Genomic DNA, 19759 nt, shown 5'->3' with positions numbered 1-19759 from the left:
GGATTTGATCGAGGTATTTAAAATGTTGAGAGGGATAGATAGAGTTGACGTGAATAGGCTGTTTCCATTGAGAGTAGGGGAGATTCAAACGAGAGGGCATGATTTGAGAGTTAGGGGGCAAAAGTTTAAGGGAAACACGAGGGGGTATTTCTTTACTCAGAGAGTGATAGCTGTGTGGAATGAGCTTCCTGTAGAAGTAGTAGAGGCCAGTTCAGTTGTGTCATTTAAGGTAAAATTGGATAGGTATATGGATAGGAAAGGAGTGGAGGGTTATGGGCTGAGTGCGGGTAGGTGGGACTAGGTGAGATTAAGAGTTCGGCACGGACTAGGAGGGCCGGAATGGCCTGTTTCCGTGCTGTGATTGTTATATGGTTATATGGTTATAGGAGCAATGGAGACAGGCTAACCCAGAATGACATCTATGGATCTGAGGTTGAGAGGGTGAACAGCTTTAAAAATCACCAAGGATCTCACGTTAACTGTACATACCAACTGTGTGGTGAAAAAGGCACAACAGCACCTCTTTCACCTCAGACAGTTTAAGAAGTTTGGCATGGGGCTACAAATCCTACAAACTTTCTATAGGGGCACAGTTGAGAGTATCCTGACTGGCTGCATCACTGCTTGGTATGGGAACTGTACTTCCCTCAATCGCAGGACTCTGCAGAGAGTGGTGAGGACAGCCCAGCGCATCTGTAGATGTGCATTTCCCACTATTCAGGACATTTAGAAAGACAGGTGTGTAAAAAGGGCCCAAAGGATCATTGGAGACTCAAGTCACCCCAAGCACAAACTGTTCTATCTGCTACCATCCAGGAAACAGTTCCGCAGCATAAAAGCCAGGACCAACAGGATCCGGGACAGCTTCTTCCACCAGGCCATCAGACTGCTTAATTCATGCTGATGCAACTGTATTTCTATAATACTGTTGTACATAATACTTATTATAAATTACTGTAATTGCACCTAACATGTTTAGATGGAAACATAACGTAAATATTTTTATTCATGTATATGAAAGATATAAGTAATAAAGTCAATTCAATTCAAGAGGCAGCTTTGTTGTGAGGAAACCAGATTTCATTGGAAAGTTTCAGATACTATCATTCATTCTTTGTGAGGGAAGGAGAAGAAAGACCCAGCAAATTAGCAAATCCATAACCAAGCTAGAAGACAAGATACGATTCAAGAATTAACAAAAGCATTGGGGATTTGCATAAATATAAAATAATAGATTAAAAACAAATGCTGGAAATATTCAGTGGATGGGGATGGAAGGGTTTGAGGAATCATTAAAGTTGATCACTTTCAACTTAAAACATTATCTCTGGTGTTTATCTCTCCTTAGACGCTGGCTGACTGGCTGGGAATTTCTAACACTTTTATTTCATATTGTCAGCATCTTAGTTATTTTTAGCTTAGTAAAACAAGAACATTGGAATATGATTATAACTGACTTGTATTCAAATGATCAGTACTATAGATTATTGCACTTCAGGTTGATATGTAAATAGGCAGCTGGACAAAATTTATATGTTGGAGTTAAGTGTGATATCACTGAACTTTTATTATCCTACAAAAATACTAAATATTAGATTCGTATCGCCGTCTTGCATTCTGTTTTGAAACTCAAGTGTGTTTTCGCCACACTTAGATATGAGCTGCCCCATGTAGCTATAATGAAGATGGAAATTTTTGTTTTGGAAATGAATTGAGTGTCCAAAAAAAGGTGAAGTGACGATTAGATTCTACTTCAATAAATACTACTGAATGATGTGCTTGGGATTTAAATCCATTTTATAAATGCTATGTAGATAGTAAAGGGTGATTTCTTAAAGTTTATAGATTAAAAGTAGGAAAGGACTAATATTTCCCCATGGGGATGAATAAAGTATCTATCTATCTATATCTATTCAAATATAAAAGGCAGTTGATAAGTAGCATTTAAATTTATGGAAAAATAGGTGTTGAAGTCTAATTACAATATATAGGGATAAAATGAATACAATGATCAAAAGATGTGGATTGTAATAGCTGCATAAACTGTGTATTGGTGTCTGAGTAAATATTTGTAATTTTTCCAAAGTATTGGCATGCAACTAGACTTTAAGTGGGATGAGCTCATGATGGGAAGGAAGTGGTGTCTTAACACTAAGTGCAGCAGATTGTGGTAGGAAAGCAGAACTGCATCATTTTAAGTAAGCTAATTGAACTTTAGTTAAATTGAACTTTTTGCTCATCCCATCCTTTCATCACTAAATACCATGTATTCCATTGTGATCAACATAGCCAGCATTTACTAAAGCATTTAAATGGTCAGGAATCTTTATACTGGTCATTCTAATGTTTGCATAGCAGATACTAATCTGTTATCGATGTTATGGATATGTAACTCATATAAACATAACTCACCTGATCTTGAAATTAACCTAAAGCTTGACACTGAATGCAGTTTTGGATTTTTGCTTTAGCTTGGTTTACATCTGTCATGTGTGATTTATATTCTGTTATTGCGCAAGATAACTTGTGTAGATGGTTATGGAGTTTTAATACCTTAAAAGAAAATTTGTAATTATCTGTCTTTCCTTAATGTGGGGCCTTTTTGATGAAGATGATGAAGGCAATGAACAAATCGAATGAGCACGTGTTGGCATTCGGAGCTTGCTTCAATGAGAAGGCAGATTCACATTTGGTGTGTGTTCAAAATGATGATGGGAACTACCAAACACAAGCCATAAGTATCCACAACCAGCCTAGAAAGGGTATGTGCTTGTGAAGTTGCGTCATCTTTTCCTAATTAAAAAAAAATTAGATTATAACTGTTCAAGTCATTAAAAGAAAAGACATTAACTCTTGTAGCAGTAAATGAACTTTGAAATAATCCACAGTGAACAAAATTGACAAAATTTCTATAAATTCTGTTTTGCAGTAACTGGAGCCAGTTTCTTTGTGTTCAGTGGCGCTCTGAAATCATCTTCTGGCTACCTGGCCAAATCTAGCATTGTTGAAGGTATGATAGTAGAAAGTTTGTAATAAAGTCAAAGATCAATTTTAGGTTTGGGATTCATTACTTTTGAGATTGATATTTTAACAAATGCAAAACACAGTGTCATGCCAAGACAAAAGGTAAGTTTTGATCTATATCAAAAGATGAGAGTTCTATATTGCACAATGATACAAATAATATTCTAAAAGTAATAAGTCTTTGACTTGGGGAGAGTAAAATACTACTCTGGTTTCTTAGTTCTGTTCAACATTCATTTGGATTACCCTTAACCTGATTGTGTTTTGCAATTGGGTTAAACGTTATGGAATTCATATCTCTAAAAACGTAAGATGTGTGCTATGTTGTCATTGTTATTCTGCTGTATCTTTTATTTTCAGATGGTATGATGGTGCAAATCTCAGCTGAAACAATGGATTCTCTACGACAGGCAATTCGAGAAATGAAAGACTTTACCATAACCTGTGGCAAAACAGATGCTGAAGAAACGCAGGAGCATGTTCACATCCATTGGACAGAAGATGACAAAAATATCAACAAAGGGTATTTGATTTAAGTTGTTGGTATAAGAAAATAGAATAAATCGGATTGTGGTTAATTGGGACACACCGGGACCAGTATAAAAATGACAAACTCCCATTTAACTGCATAACAAATTATGTATTTAAATACAGAACAAATTAGAACACTGCCAATACTACTGGTGTTTGTCATATTTGGCAATGACAAGAAACCTGTGTGGGAGAGTTTTTAAGAGCGGAACAATGGGTGGTTCTACTCTGTTGTCTGGGTCCAGTGGAACAAGAAGAAGTCACAACTGGGGTCTTCCCTGGTTGCAGTGTATGACAATGATTACTTCTATGCCTTGTCACGCCCTTCACTCTCCGTGTAGCATTGCAGAACTGGCTTCCTGGCCACTTAATTTCACTGTAGATCTCGTCCGCTGGAACTGACTTTGCATGCTAGGACAGTCATGTCCTTATCCCACCATGGTATGAGACCTGCCGCCAACCCTCACCTGGTTTAGCCCACCTGTCAGTGTACCAGGGTGCGGCCGCTGTTACATGCAAACAGCTACTTGGAGCTGCAGATGGGAGCTGAGAGTCTGGTGGGGACCAAAGGTAACATTCAAGATGACTGTCAATACCATCAAATTCTTTGTAGTTCCTACCTTGAAGTAGTAAAATCATTTCATTCTCACTCCCGACCATTTCTGGCATTTCCAAGTCTTACTGCTTATTTCTCACCAACTATCAGACAAAAATCACTGCTTTTTGAATACAAACGCATGCAACTGTGTTTTAAAAACTGATCACTCAAAGCACAGTGTAGTGTCTTAACGGCTACACGATGTGCATGTGACTGACATTAGTTAGAACAAGTTTGGCAACAGTCTCCTGTTCCAATTAAGTGGCATATTGTCCCAAATAAACAAGCGAATCCTGGCTATTTTTTTGATTTGTTTTTGTTCTTTGAGTTGTCCCAGATAGCAGCTGTCCCGATTAACCGGTGGCCCAATTAACCGGAATCCACTGTAATCATGTTTTATAGATCTAAGGTTCTTCCATTGAAGGTTAGGGATTTGTGTGGATTAGTGAAGCATAATTAGTAGCTGCAATCAGAAATAATGATGAAATGTTGCAAACTTCTCTTGGTTCCTGTGCAAAATTACTGTACATTTTTATTTCTCAAGAGCCACAAGAAAGAAATATAAACAGAGATCATTTGCTGCTGGGGAATAGTGTTTAAGATGGCTGTCCATATCCATCCCTCCACCCCCCCACCAATTTAGAATGACCCACAGTCTGAAATTCTCTCTTGTTTAGTAGTTGTTTGAAAGTAGAGCTCCCAGTAATTTATAAAAATAAAGTTGCTACTTTTATTGTGACAAGCTCATTAAAATGCAGATTGGTATATATGCTTGTCATAGAGACATTAGCGTTTCAGTTTTCAAAATTATCACTGGATTAATTTGAACTTTGTGCTTCGACATTTGTAGTCTCATCAGTCCAATTGATGGCAAATCCATGGATGAAATTCCAAGTGTGAAGATATTTCATGGTTCAGAATTCAAAACAAATGGCAAAGTCATTAGATGGACAGAGGTAATGGAGCAATACATTGAAATATTGTTTCTGGTCACATTTTGCATATTTCTTGGATGTCAAAAAACAGGTGTCACTTTTCATTAGAGACAGAAAATGTATTGCTACTTTCTATTGCTGTTCTGCCAATTAAGGTTATATTATCATAGTTTTGCTCAGATCCCCAAGCAGATAATTTACAAAATTTCATTTTGCGCACCTGATTCCCACGTTCAGATTGCTTCTGTGCATAGCAAACAAAACAAGTTTCAACAAAGATCCCAATGGAATTCCTCTCCCCACCTTGAATGACGTAATGGGGTGACATGGGAAAATCTGAAAGAAACTATCCATGAAAGTTTTCTGGAAGCCCTTGACAAGATGTCAAAGCCCCATATTCCACTTTGCTGTGTGTCAAAAACTTCAAAATAGTAGTAAAACACAATTTAAAATATGAAAAATACTAAAAACAAATCATGAATAATGTCCTTTTTGCTTTCTAACTCCCTCGCCCCCAATTTTCCCTTGCCCACACCCCAATACCGTCCTACTCCCATGATTAAATGTTACCTCATAAAGGGAAATAATGAAAGATTCAGCTCCAGCTCAATTACCGAGCATAGCCAAAAAATATTAATCAGAGTTCATTGGTAAGCTTGAGCTCACAGATTATGTGGGAGTCCTGAAAGTTATCCATTGTATGTTGATAGTGCTAAATGGAGTAACAACAAAACGGCCTACTATATCTTGGCTGATATTAAGCTTTTTGACTGATGGAGCTAGAGTCATCCAGGCAAGTGGTAACTATTTCATTTTTACTTCATACACTTGGATGGATTTGGTGACTTACGGCGCAGATACTGTGTTTCTACAGCTTTTGATGTCACAGTAATTGTTCTGTTTATTCTCTGGATGTGGGTGGTTGCTGATAAGACAAACATTTATGTTATTAAATGTGTGAATGGTGTGGAGTTTCATTTACCCAGAACATGTAAGTATGGAGATTTTCTTCCCTGTCTGAAGCAGTGAGGTATTTATGACAATCTGTAGATTTCATGATCACTATTTCTTACAAAATTTAAATCTTAGCTACCTGCATTTAGATGGATTTAAACTTGAATTGTGGATCATCAGTGTAAACCTCTGGATTGTTGGTCAAGTAAAACAAGCACTTTGATACCATACCTGTGGCAGATCCTGTAATTGCTTCTGTTTCAGAGATTAACTTGACATTAAGTGTGGCACTTCCAGTGTTGGCAGTCCTAAAGAACACTGTTTGCTAGTAATGTGTCTGAATTTGAATTTGACCTGTTTATTATGGATAATGTTTTATTTATTAGGATATGCCATTATTGGCTTATCTTTTTCTTAGGCACATCCTTGGAGGCTGAGGATGACGTTTTCATTCTAGTTTTGTAGTCCCAAATATACTTTGTTTATTTTGATTGGTCATAGGTCAGGGATTTCAACAAGTTGCTGATGATACCCTCAAAGCCTCTTGGAGGAGTACATCTTTGAAATATTTACTGAGTTTTATTGGTAATTAGACAATTATGCAAATTGATAGGAGGGATCCACACAGCCCCTCAAATCTGTTTAAACCATTTAATGACTGATCTGATAATCTCATCTCTGCTTCCAATCTACTCATGGTGATCTTTTGTTCCTTGCTTATTAAGAATCAATCTCTGCTGCAAAATATTCAAAGTCTCTGCTTCCTCTGTCCTTTGATGTAGAGTTCCAAAGTTGTGCAAATTTCAAGGAGAAATTTTGCCTTACCTGTCTTAAGTGAGTGTATCTTTATGTTTAACTAGTGACTCTAAATGATTGATTCTTCCCCAAAGCGTAACCTCCCTATCCATCTTGTCAAGATTTTCAGGATCATGTGTGTTTCTGTTAAATCTCTTGTTTTTTCAAACTCTGGAGGATACAAATTTATGTCTGATCTTAGAAGATAATCTGCATATTTCAAATACTGGTTCTCTTGAGTGCTTACATTTCTCAATTATGTTTAGGAGAATTAGAAGGTATTCTCAACCTTGAGATGTGTGTAGTTCTGAAGAAATGAGCTTTAATATGGTGTTAGAGATGGTGACTTTATGTACCGCTCCCAAGGAAATCATCAAGTATTCCCTTTCAGAATTACTACAGTTGAGATCTGCAGGCACAGACACTGCAGTAAGCAACATTGTTTCAAATCCTTTAAAAAAAAAACCCACTATTAATATCCTGTATCGTCCTTTTGGGACTGCAGACCGCCCAGGGAGCAAGTGCAGCAGCAGGGAAGTCTCCATTGCCTTGGGAAATGTGGCTGAAGATAATCCTGAAACTCAGGGCCCTAAGGTCCTCCTTCTCAAGACCATCTTGGCTAATGTACAGTCAGTAGAAAATAAATTGAAGACCTTGGAGAAATATTGTAGTACCAGAGAGACAGCAGGGACTAATGGGTACTCTGCTTCACTGAGATATGGTTCATACTCAGCACTCTAGACATAACACTCCAGTCCAAAGCTTCAACTTCCACCTCATGAGCTGGACAGTGGCGTCATGTAAAGAGAGGCAGCGGCATTTGCTTCATGATTAACTCAGCATGGTGCACAGATATGGCAATTCTGACTCGGCCCTCTTTCTCAACCTGGAACATCTGGATCTGCCAAGGGAGTTCTCTGCCATCCTCCTGCTTGCAGTCTACATCCCACCCCTGGCAATCATCAAGCTGGCTAACAGAGTGGTCAACGGTTACAAGACCGTGCACCCTGATGCCTTCCTGATCATTGCAGGGATTTCAACTAGACCAGCTTGAAGAGATCCTGACAAGCTACCACCATGTCACCTGTGGTTCAAGAGGAGCCCACAACCAATCCCTGTTACATCACCATTAAAAATGCTTACTGTGCCATCCAATGCCTGTACTTCGGAAAGTTTGATGATCTTGCTACACTCAGGTATGGTCACAGGAGGTGAAGGAGTCTTCACAGGACTGCTTTGAAGTGATAAATGGAACCATATTCAGGAATTCCTTTTCGGATCTTAATGAATATACCACAGTCATTAATTACCAACTTCATTTAGACTTGTGTGGATGAGTGTGTGCCTTTAAGATCGTTCCAAACATACCCAAGCCAGAAGCCTTTGATAAATCAGGAGGCTCATAATCTGCTGAGTGCTAGATTTCCAGTGTGAAACATAGAAGGGTTTGAGCTAAGCTAGTTTTCAGAGGGTTTAAACTAGTTTTGCGGGGGATGGGAACCAGAGTACCAGGTCAGAAAGTGGAGGGATGAAGAGGAAGGTGAATGTCAGGGCCTGTTAAAAATAGACAGGAGCATAGCAAAAGAAACAATGGAATGGATAGTTTGAAGTGTGTGTATTTAAGGTGAAGAGCATAGATCAGTACATGGAACTAGGTTGAGAGAGGGACAGGAATGGGTGCTTAATGTCCCAGAGTTTCAATGCTTAAGAAAGCGTGTAGTTGCACTACTAATCGGGGACAACATCATGGCGGCATTCGGAAAGGACATCAGGAGGGCTCATTCACTGAGTATATGGATAGAACTCAAAAATAGGAAGGGTGCAATCACTCTGAAGGGATTGTACTACTGAATGCCCTGCCCCAAATTGCCCTGGGGCATTGAGGAACAGACACGCAGGCAGGTTAAGGAAAGGTATAAAAACAGTAGGATTGTTTTCATGGGGACTTCAACTTCCCTAATATAAATTGTGACCTTCTGAGTGCAAGATGTTTAGATGGGACAGAATTAGTTAAGTGCATCCAAGAGGATTAAATCAATACGTAGATAGTGCAACAAGAGGAGGGGCTATACTGGATCTGGTGTTGGGTAATAAGCCTGGCCAGGTGGCCGACCTTTGTGATCACAACTCCTTAAGTTTTAAGATCGCTATAGATACAGTAAGGATAGGTATGACCTTGCGGGAGAGAATTATATTGGAGCAGGACAGATTATGAGAGCATTAGGCAGGAACTAGAGAGCAACTGTTTTTTAGGTAAGTTCACATCTGACACATGAAAGGTGTTTAAAGACCAACTGCACAGAGTACAAGATAGGTGTGTTCCAGTCAGAAGGAAGGATAAAAATGGCAAGGTAAGAGAACCTTGGATGTTGAAAGAGGTGATGAATTTAGCAAGAAGGAAGAAGGAAAACTAAAGCTTGGGGAGCTAGGATCAAACACAGCCTTTGAGAATTACAAGGAAAGCAGAGAAGAACTCGAAGGGAATTTGGAAAGGCAGGAAAAGTCCTTGGCAAGCAGGATTAAAGAGAATCCCAAGGCATTCAATGCACACCAAGAGCAAGAGGATAACTAGGAAGGAGGTAGGACCATTCAAGCATAAAAAGGGGAACATTTGCTTGTATGTGTGGATTATATGGGTGAGGTCCTTAGTGAGTACTTTACATCAGTATTTACCAAGGGGAAGTACGTGAAGGATATGGACATCAGTGCTGAGCGTATTGATATGCTAGGTAATTTCGAGGTAAAGGAGGAGGTTGTGTTGGGTCTCTTAAAAAAACATTGAGGTGATAAGTCATGAGGGCCTGATGGGATATACTGTACCCCAAATTAAGAGATTGCTGGGGCCTTGACCAATAACTTTATGTCCTCCCTAGCCACTGACGAGGTCCCAGAAGACTGGTGAGTAGCTAATATTGTTCTATTATTCAAGAAGGGAACCAGGGATAATCCTGGAAACTATAGACTGGTGAGTCTCACATCACTGGTAGGGAAGTTACTGGAGAGAATCCTTCGGGATCAGAGTTACGAATATTTGAAAATTATGGCCTAATTAGGGAGAGCCAGCATGGCTTTGTGCAGTGCAAATTATCTCTTATTAACTTGATTGAGGTTTTTGACGAGGTAACAAGAGTGATTGATGTGGATGTTGTCTACATTGATTTTAGTACAGTTTTAAGAAGGTCACTCAAAGGAGGCTCACCAAGAAGATTAGGATGCAAGGGATCTGTGTTGAATTGGCCACTTGGAATCAGAACTGGCTTATGTTGTAAGTCAGTGATCTGGATGACTGAATTGTTGGTTTTCTGGACAAATTTGTAGATGAAGTGAACATAGGTGGAGGGGCAGGTGTTGTTGAGGAAGCAGGGGGGCTGCAGTAGAAAGTAGGTATATTAGGAGAATGGGTTGATGGGCTGAATGGCCTAATTCTGCTCCTATCTCTTATGGTCTTAACCGTAGAAGACAGAGGGTGGTGGTTGAAGTGACTTACTCTAGCTGGAGGTCCACAAGAGACTGTAGAGGATTTTAGACAGTCAGCTTGATCATGGATGCAACCATCCCTACCATCAAAGACATCCTCAAGAAAGCAGCATCCATCATCAAGGATGTTCACCATCTGGGACATGCTTTCTTATTACTACCATCAGGAAGGAGGTGCAGGAGCCTGAAGACCAATACTCAATGGTTTAGGAACAGCTTCTTGCCCTCTCCCATCAGATTTCTAAATGGTCCATAAACACAACCTCACAGCTCTTCTACTGCTTTGTTTACTTTATTTATTGTAACGAATAGTAATGTTTTTGACTTGCACTATACTGATGCCACAGAACAAATCTCACAACCTACAGCAGTGATAATAAACCAGATTCTGATTCTGAAAGTAATCCATTTGGAACTTTGACATTGGGAGCAGGACGATAGAATATCTTAGTTTTGCAGATGTTAAGTTCTTGGAGCTCAATTTTTCATACATCTCAATGAACAAGTTGCCAACAACTTGGAGCATGACCTCTTAATGTGCATATGTAAAGCTTTGTCTTTGTATTGCAATATGATGAGATGTTAGTGACCTTAATTCAGGAATGGAGTTAATGTAGGTTAAGCAGTTCCCCATTTGACATAGCCAGAGGAGGTAATGAGGATAAGCTCTCACTACCTATAAAGTGCTTCCACATGACTTGCGTCTCAAATAGCCTCTGTCAACCAAGTCCAGCACCTGGCCTTCACGTGGCAGAACTGTTCCTACCAATGGGAGAAGGGGCAAAGGCGGGTATCTGGCGCCTCAAAACCATATGCTTTGGGCAGGTGGGGCTCATTAGTCCTGGTCGACTGCCCACCTAGGAGAAGGAAAACTCTGATTTTAAAACCTCCGCTGCCTTGCGGCCACACCCAATCATGGAAAAGGCTATGGGAGTAAACCCTGAGAAGAAATCCGGAGCCGGAGTCCTGTAGGCGGTCAATAGGGAGGACTTCATCAATCTATTGTCCGGCAACTCCTGCAGCCAAAGAGGCCACCATGTGTAACAATCTTCGTGCCAGTGGATCCTGACCTCCGAAGCCGAGAGAGTGGGACTGTCTCCGTACTAAGGCTTTTTCACTATAATATCTTTCACGCACAGGTCCTTGTGTTGAGTTGTGCATCTTCGTCTTCCTTCTCTTTCAAAAGTCCTACGGTGATGGGAGAGCAGCGAACCAACAGGTGGAGGTGACCACTGAGTTGCAGTTGCAAACCTGCATGTTGGCAGTCCTTGGACAGATGGTCGTTCTCCTCTGAACCCAGGGCAGTAGGGGAGTCCGGCAGCATCCAGAGTGACTGGGCAGCCCTTTTTAGGACAGCGCTGCCCACCCTGTAATCAGGGAGGGGCCTAGAAAAGGTGGCCTAAACATTGCCTGCCCTAGATCATCCGGCCAGTTAACCGCGGCTGACGGATCACCCAATCGTGGTCGAAATCAAAAGAAAAAGATTCTCCGTCTAGGAGCATGGAACGTTCGCACCTTAATGGATAAGGAAAACACTGCAAGACCTGAAAGGAGGACAGCTCTCATTGGTAAAGAACTTGCTCGCTACAGCATTGACATCGCAGCGCTGGGCAAAACCAGGGTTGCAGATGAGGGATCCATCACTGAGCTTGCCAGCGGGTACAACTTCTTCTGGAGAGGAAGGGTGCAGAACGAAGACAGGATCCACGGAGTGGACTTCGCCATAAGGAGTACCCTGATGAAACAGCTCCCTGCCTGTCGGCATCAGCAAAAGATTGATGAAGCTACGTCTGCCCCTCAGCCAAAATCGACATGCAACTATTATTAGTGCCTATATCCCCACCCTGACCAGCCCTACTGAAACCATAGAGCAGTTTTACGCCGACCTTGACTCCATCCTGCGCTCAGTGCTGGCCAGTGATAAGCTGATCTTGCTGGGAGATTTTAATGCCCGAGTCGGGCAAGACCATGATCAGTGGAGTGGAGTGCTCGGCAGACACGGAGTTGGGAAGATGAACAGCAATGGCCTTCTGCTTCTCAGCAAATGTGAAGAGTATGACCTCACTATCACGAACACAGTGTTCAGAATGGCCAACAAATTCAAGACAACATGGATGCACCCAAGATCCAAACAATGGCATCTGATCGATTATGTCATTGTCCGTCAACGTGACATCTGAGACGTAATCATCACACGAGCCATGCGAGGAGCAGAGTGTTGGACGGACCACAGACTCCTCCGCACCACTCTCAAGCTACACATCGTTCAATCTCACAAAAAGCGTCCAAAGGCAGTACGGCCATCCTTTAACACCTCTAAACTTCAGCACCCTCTGTGTCTACGCGAATTTCAAAATACTCTTAAGCAGAAACTATCAACAAACCAGCCACTCACGGATAACCCAATCCAGAAGTGGAGCCACTTCAAAAATGCTATAACTGAAATGGCAAAATCAACCCTAGGGCGCAGAAAGCGCACCCACCAAGGTTGGTTCAATCAGAATAGCACCATCATCGATGACCTACTCTCCAAGAAGAACAAGGCATTCAAAGAATGGCAGGATGACCCAAACTCCACCTGCAAAAAAGGACAGATTCAAGTCCTATCAGGCACTCGGTCAAAGGGAAGTCCGTATAATGTGCGACACATAGTGGAATAAGAAGGCGGATGAGGTTCAGCACTATGCTGACACAAACAACACCAAGCAGTTCTTCAACGCCATCGAGTCTGTCTTTGGTCCCTCAAAGTCAAGCATAGCTCCTCTGCTTTCTGCAGATGGATCCTCACTTATCAAGGACAAAAAGGGCATCAACACCAGATGGAAGGAACACTTCATTCAGCTCCTGAACCGCCCCTCCACTGTTGACCAGTCAGTACTCGACCAGATTCCCCAGAGCCCAGTCCATGAGCACCTCAACAAGTCCCCCTCCCTGACCGAGGTCAGCACAGCCATCAAACAGATGAGCTGTGGCAAAGCACCAGGCAAGGATGGCATTCCCGCAGAACTGTTCAAAGCCCTCAACCAGGTGTCACTCAAAGCATTCGAGGACGTCCTGGTCAGTATTTGGGAAGAGGAAGTAATGCCACCCGACCTTCGGGATGCTGCAATAGTCGCCCTATACAAAAACAAAGGCCCGCGCACAGACTGTGGGAACTACCGGGGCATCTCCCTACTTTCCATCACCGGCAAAATCCTGGCTCGCATCATCCTCAATAGACTTATTTCAACAGTATATCCAAAGGAAAACACCCAGAATCACAATGCGGCTTTCGGCCTAAACGCAGTACTGTGGATATGATCTTCACTGTTAGACAAATGCAGGAGAAATGCCTGGAGCAGAACATGAACTTGTACTTTGTCTTCATTGATCTGACTAAAGCATTTGATACCGTCAACAGAGAAGCCTTGTGGATCATCCTCGGGAAACTTGGCTGCCTTCCAAAGTTCATCAACCTCATACGCCTCTTCCACGACAACATGACTGGAGAGATTCTCTCAGCTGACGAGCCTAGGGAGAAATTTGACATCTCCAACGGTGTTAAACAGGGCTGTGTGCTTGCACCAGTACTTTTCAACCTTTTCTTCACTAAGTACTAATGTATGCCGTCAAAGACCTAAACCTGAGCATTTATATCAAATACCGCCTGGACGGGTCACTCTTTGACCTACGTCGCCTTGCAGCACACACAAAGACCCTCCGAAAGCTGTTCATAGAAGCGCCCTTTGCAGATGACTGCACACTCATAGCGCACCAAGAGGACCACCTACAAACAATGGTCAGCGGATTCTCCGCCGCATCTAAATTGTTCAGCTTGACAATCAGCCTTGGTAAAACAGAGGTCCTTCTGCAGCCTGCACCTAACAGCGTCCCGCCACAGCCATGCATCACCATTGATGACACACAACTACGGAACGTTGACAACTTCAAATACCTGGGGAGTACCATCTCCAACGGCAGTGCCCTTGATAAAGAAATCACGTCAAGGATCCAGAAAGCAAGCCAGGCACTCAGAAGGCTCCGGGTCAAAGTTCTGCAGCACAAGGACATTCGCCTCTCCACTAAACTGAAGGTTTACAATGCTGTTGTAGTCTCATCACTTCTATATGGCTGTGAAACCTGGACACTGTATCGCAGACATGTCAAACAGCTTGAACAATTCCACAATCACACTCTGCGATCAATCATGCAAATTCACTGGCAAGACCATATCTCCAACCTGACAGTCCTGGACCGAGCCAATTCCACAAGCATTGAAGCCAAGGTTTTGAAGGCTCAGCTCAGATGGACCAGCCGTGTGATCCGCATGGATGAGTCCAGAATGCCGTGTCAGTTGTTCTACGGAGAACTGGAGCAGGGCAACCGTGCCCAAGGTCGCCCAAGGAAGAGGTACAAGGACAACCTCAAGTCAAACTTTAAGTGGGCCAGACTCCAGCCCCGCGATCTCGAACACACTGCTGCTGATTGGTCCAAGTGGCGCAATCTATGCTCCAAGGCAGCAAACAACTTTCAAGCCAACTGGCGCATGCAGCGCCTCAAGGTGAGTCAAGATAGACACAGGAAGGTGTCCGCTCCTGCTCCAACAGGCGGTGCTCCTTGCCCCATCTGCAACCATATCTGTGCTTCGGACTTCGGCCTCAGAAGTCATATGCGTGCCCACAGACATTGACTGCGCAACACATTCGTTTTCCTCGGACTTCGAGAGACTACTACTACTATTTGTCCTGAAGATTATCTTTTCCAGGGAGAAACTTATTTAAGGTGGGATGCAGTGTTCTGATGAGCAAAATGAAGAAAACAGTAATGGTACACTCTTGCTTAAACCCATTTTGCATTGGATATGACCAGAAAGTCAGAATCCTACCTTGCATACCATGGTGTAACAAATGTGGAGATTAATTTCTAAGATTATCCAAAATTGAGTAGAATTTTTCACTGTCCTCTCAGTTGACTGAATCAAAGGATTTTATTAGCTTGGAAAAGGCCAAGTGTAATAACTAATGTTCCCATGTGTTGATGTTATTAACAATTTACTGAAGGAGCTTAGTGGATCGGGTAGCATCTGTGAAGGGAGGGGGGAGGAGATGTTGCTTTTTTTTAAGTTGTGGTAGCCAGTTCTGATGCTGGATCTTAATATGACCTACAGTGAATTAATTTGGTTTGAAACTATAGTCAATGATAAGGATTTCAGGAGGAGAATGAGATGAATCATCCATTTGTCTTTTCTGGCTGAAAATGATTCATCCTTAACTTTCACAGTCACTTTGTGGAAAACATAAGGTTAGCAGTATTTATGATTTTCTTATTTGCTGCCATCATTTATGACTAGATATGCCAACATCTAATTTGTATTATGTTTAGCTTAGTCAATAGCATGCTGCTGGCATGTAAATGTAGATGTGGAATTGCACCTATGTTAGGTTCCACCTTTTTTAGGGAATATATGGTGCTGCTCTTGGCAGTCTTCTAGTTTGTTCTCTGGCTTGATGATAGTGAAGGATAAACTAGACCATCAGAGTATGGATTGTGATGGACAGTTTCTTGCCTGGAGAGATAATTGATCCCAAAGGTAATTATAGTGTCACAGTAGCATTACAAGTGCACAGTTATACAAATATTAGAAGTAAGAAAGAATATAAAAATTAAGTTACCTCAGACAGTCTCAACAGGAAGCGGGGTCATCACTTCCCCGGCTATAAGTTGACTCATTATAGAGCCAAATGGCAGAGGGTAAGAATAACATCATATTGTGCACTTTGGAGCAGCACAGTTGCCTTGGTCTGTTACTAAAAGTGCTCCTTTTGAGCCTAGGTGGCATGCAGGGGGTGAGAAACATTGTCCAGAATTGCCAGGGTTTTCTGGAGGGTCCTTTGTTCTGCCACAGCCTCCAGTGTGTCCAATTTGACTCCTATAACAGAGCCAGCCTTTCTGATCAGTTTATTGAGCCTGTTGGCATCACCCGCGTTGATGCCATTGCCCCAGCACACCACCACATAGAAGATCGTGGGTGCTCCACTTAAGCCTGCTATCCAGGTGCACCCTCAGGTACTAGTATTCTCTGTTTTGAGTTTTCAGTTGTGAACTGAACTATTATGTTCAGTACACTGGTACTATGTAATGAAACATGGTCTCTAAGGACTGTACAATGGAAAACACTGGAAGGAACAAATGGTAAATGGTGGAGGATGAGTTAAATTCGCGTTCTTCACTTCCACCGCATGTTGGTTACTAAATTTGACAGCTCTGTCTTTCATAACTTGGGGTGACTGCTTGGGATAGTGTTACTGCTGAGCCATCCGTGGGACATAGATGTACGACTACTTTCAGCCAGAATACATATTTGCTTTTCTCAGTATTGCTTCAATGTGTTAAGTACTAATAGATTAAGCAAATGGGTGTATGCAAGGAATCCACTTCAGAAAGTACAGTACCTTTTCACCTATAAGCAGTGTATGTCCAAAGACTTGGGAACCATGCACAGAAAATAATCAAAAATGCTAATAAATGTAGCTAAACTAGAGTTCAAAAAGGTAGAAAATGTGTATAATCTGGAAGGACAAAATAAGTGTTCCGGTGGAGGGAGTGTGATAGAGAGTACAGTATAACTGTTATATCTGTAATTTGTAATTAAATCTATTGTATTACCTAGAACTTAAATGATATTGAATGGAACTGAGAGGATATATTGAAACTATTTCTGTGCTTGATGATTCTGGGAGTGGGGGAAATGGACCTGGGAATAATTCTAGGTCTTTCAGAAGAGAGAAGTCTATACGTTAGGTCCATAACTCTCTAAACCTTTATTGTCTGTTTACCTGTTTAAATGTCTTTTAAACATTACTCACCTCTACCACTTCCTTTGGCAGTTTGTTCTTTATACCCATTGCTCTTTGTGTAAGAACTCCCCTTTTACCTTATGCTCTCTAGCTGTAGATTCACTACACTGAGGGAAAAGACTGACAATCCACCTTAAGTATTTAAATTTAGGACACTTTTGATATGGCATTTGTTGCTCGGTCATAGAAACATAGATATATAGAAAACCTACAGCACAATACAGGCCCTTCAGCCCACAAAGTTGTGCCAAACACGTCCCTACCATAGAAATTACTAGGCTTACCTATAGCCCTCTATTTTACTAAGCTCCACGTACCTATCTAAAAGCCTCTTAAAAGACAGTATCGTATCCGCTTCCACCACTGTTGCCGGCAGCCCATTCCATGCATTCACCACTCTCTGAGTAAAAAAACTTACCCCTGACATCTCTCTATACCTACTTCCCAGCACCTTAAACCTGTGTTAAACCACCTTAAACCTGTGGCAACCATTTCAGCCCTGGGGAAAAGCCTCTGACTAGCCACACAATCAATGCTTCTTATCATCTTGTACACCTCTATCAGGTCACCTCTCATCCTCCTTCGCTCCAAGGAGAAAAGGCCGAGTTCACTCAACCTATTCTCATAAGGCATGCTCCCCAATCCAGGCAACATTCTTGTAAATTTCCTCTGCACCCTTTCTATGGTCGTTTAATCATAACACTGAGATCGGTGAATTTTTGGAAACTAAAATATTAATGGATGGCAGGTGTATGGAATTGGATCATAAGTCACCCATCATCTTCTGAACAGTCGTATGGGTTTAAGTGGCTAAATAACTTCCTTCTCTTGGGATGTTCAATGTAGACTAATGATTCCCTATCTGTGAGGGGACAATAAATGGTAAATTAAGAGTATTTCTTCCCTGTGGTTGATCTGATGCCATTAAACCTGTGAGGAGCAGATTACACGTTAAGCATTTCCAGGACTATTTTTTCTCACCAGTATCTTATACACTGATCTTTACTGTCCATCCTGCCATCTGGAGTGTTGGGTGAAACACTGTTGTAGAAGTGTAACTAGCAGGCTGTATTAGTCAATGGGACAGCTCTCTCAGCTTGGATACAGAAGCCCATGCTAGTGTGGGGCTTTTCAAGTCCATTGCCTTGGTGTCTAGACTGGATGGTCATTTTGTTATGTTTTGAGAGAGTAGTTTGATTCAGTTAGGTCAATTATTAGACTTTCAGGGTAAAGTCAACCTCAGTCACATTGAATAGGCGGTCACAGGACACCAGATAAGGTGGAAAGTTTTTTTAAAAAATAGAATAAAAGAATTTTATCTCTATGGTGTACTTTTTGAGAAAATACACAAATACATTTTTACATTCAGCATTGAGTTAGTGTGAAACTCTCTAGATTTGTGTTCTGTGGAATTTCTCTTTGGTTTTTGATGTACTCTATGATCTTTTACAATGTCATGCTTGCCTCATCTATCTTTGTGGGAAATGGAAGCAAACCAATGTTGTACATTTTTTTCTATTCCACTGTTAATACTTATGAGTTTATCTTGAGGATTTTTCAGTGACCAGATATTTAAATTTTCTTGAAAATGAGCATGCTCATGAGAGGATAACAATTTACTATTATGGGACAATAATTGCATTTCCTCTGTCTGCCTGAGGGTCATGCAGATGCTTAATGAATAGAGGCTTGAGTGCTGGGTTTTGGAAACTTACTTTGATTCTTCCAACTGAGGGGGTTAGCTGTCATGGAGCAAACAAATATACAAATATATTTTTAAAGCCTTTTCTTTAAAGAAAAGTATCATTCTCAGTGATACTTGAGTACCCATTGCTATTTAAGTTGGTCAGGAAACATTTGTGAAAGAGTTGAGAACATCAAATTCTTGCATTGGAAGCTCAAGGTAAATGGTGGAAGGATGACACCATCTTGCAGCTCCTCCTTCCCTCATGTTTCCCTCATGCTCCCCCCTCATGTTTCCAGGCATTTCCTGTCCCATCTGCAAAAGAGTGTGTTTTTTGCAGTCATCAGTCAATCACCTATTTATTCAGGAAATTCTCTTCATGAGTAGCATTATTCCATCAGATACTTCACCAAATCATAGTCTATCTTAAGAAACTACAGTAAAGGGTGAGGGCCACACTTTTCCTACAGATTCTTGAAAGCACACTTGTAAATCAAAGTTGCAGATTAAGAAATTATTTTGATTAAATGTTATGAAATTTGGTGTTGATTCATTTGTATATCAAGGTTTTCTATATTGGATTCAATTTATCTGAGAATTTGCAATGAAGGAAGACAGTATTATTGAATGTTTAGTATCATTATCACCAGTAACGTATGTTTATTCTGTTCTACTGTGAACTTAAGGGTTTGCTCTAAGAGAAAGATTTGTTCAGTTGTGTGGGGGCAGGGTGGGTAAAGAATCCTAGTTAGGTATCTGATGTTTTCGTGAACAATGTTGCTCATAAAAAGAAGTTCCTGAATTAGAACATAAGAAATAGGAGCAGGAATAGGCCATCCGGCCCATCGAGCCTGCCCCGCCATTCAATAAGAACATGGCTGATCTGTCCATAAACTCAGCTCCACCTACCTGCCTTTTCCCCATA

General features: G+C 41.4%; 1 protein-coding gene across 2 annotated transcripts in view; it reads left to right on the top strand.

Moving 5' to 3' along the window:
* Window positions 1–19759, top strand: part of zfyve9a (zinc finger, FYVE domain containing 9a) — a 152671-nt gene that overhangs the window by 129023 nt on the left and 3889 nt on the right. For both annotated transcript variants that reach the window (XM_073063003.1, XM_073063004.1), the window contains 4 exons: window positions 2612–2762; window positions 2930–3010; window positions 3385–3547; window positions 5004–5109. In XM_073063003.1, the coding sequence (XP_072919104.1) occupies window positions 2612–2762; window positions 2930–3010; window positions 3385–3547; window positions 5004–5109 (501 nt within the window). The remainder of the gene's footprint in view (window positions 1–2611; window positions 2763–2929; window positions 3011–3384; window positions 3548–5003; window positions 5110–19759) is intronic.

Source organism: Hemitrygon akajei, chromosome 12, assembly GCF_048418815.1.
Source record: "Hemitrygon akajei chromosome 12, sHemAka1.3, whole genome shotgun sequence".
In the NCBI taxonomy this organism is placed as follows: Eukaryota; Metazoa; Chordata; class Chondrichthyes; order Myliobatiformes; family Dasyatidae; genus Hemitrygon; species Hemitrygon akajei.
The sequence above is the reverse complement of the archived record's forward strand: the minus strand, read 5'-3'. Positions and strand labels throughout refer to the sequence as shown.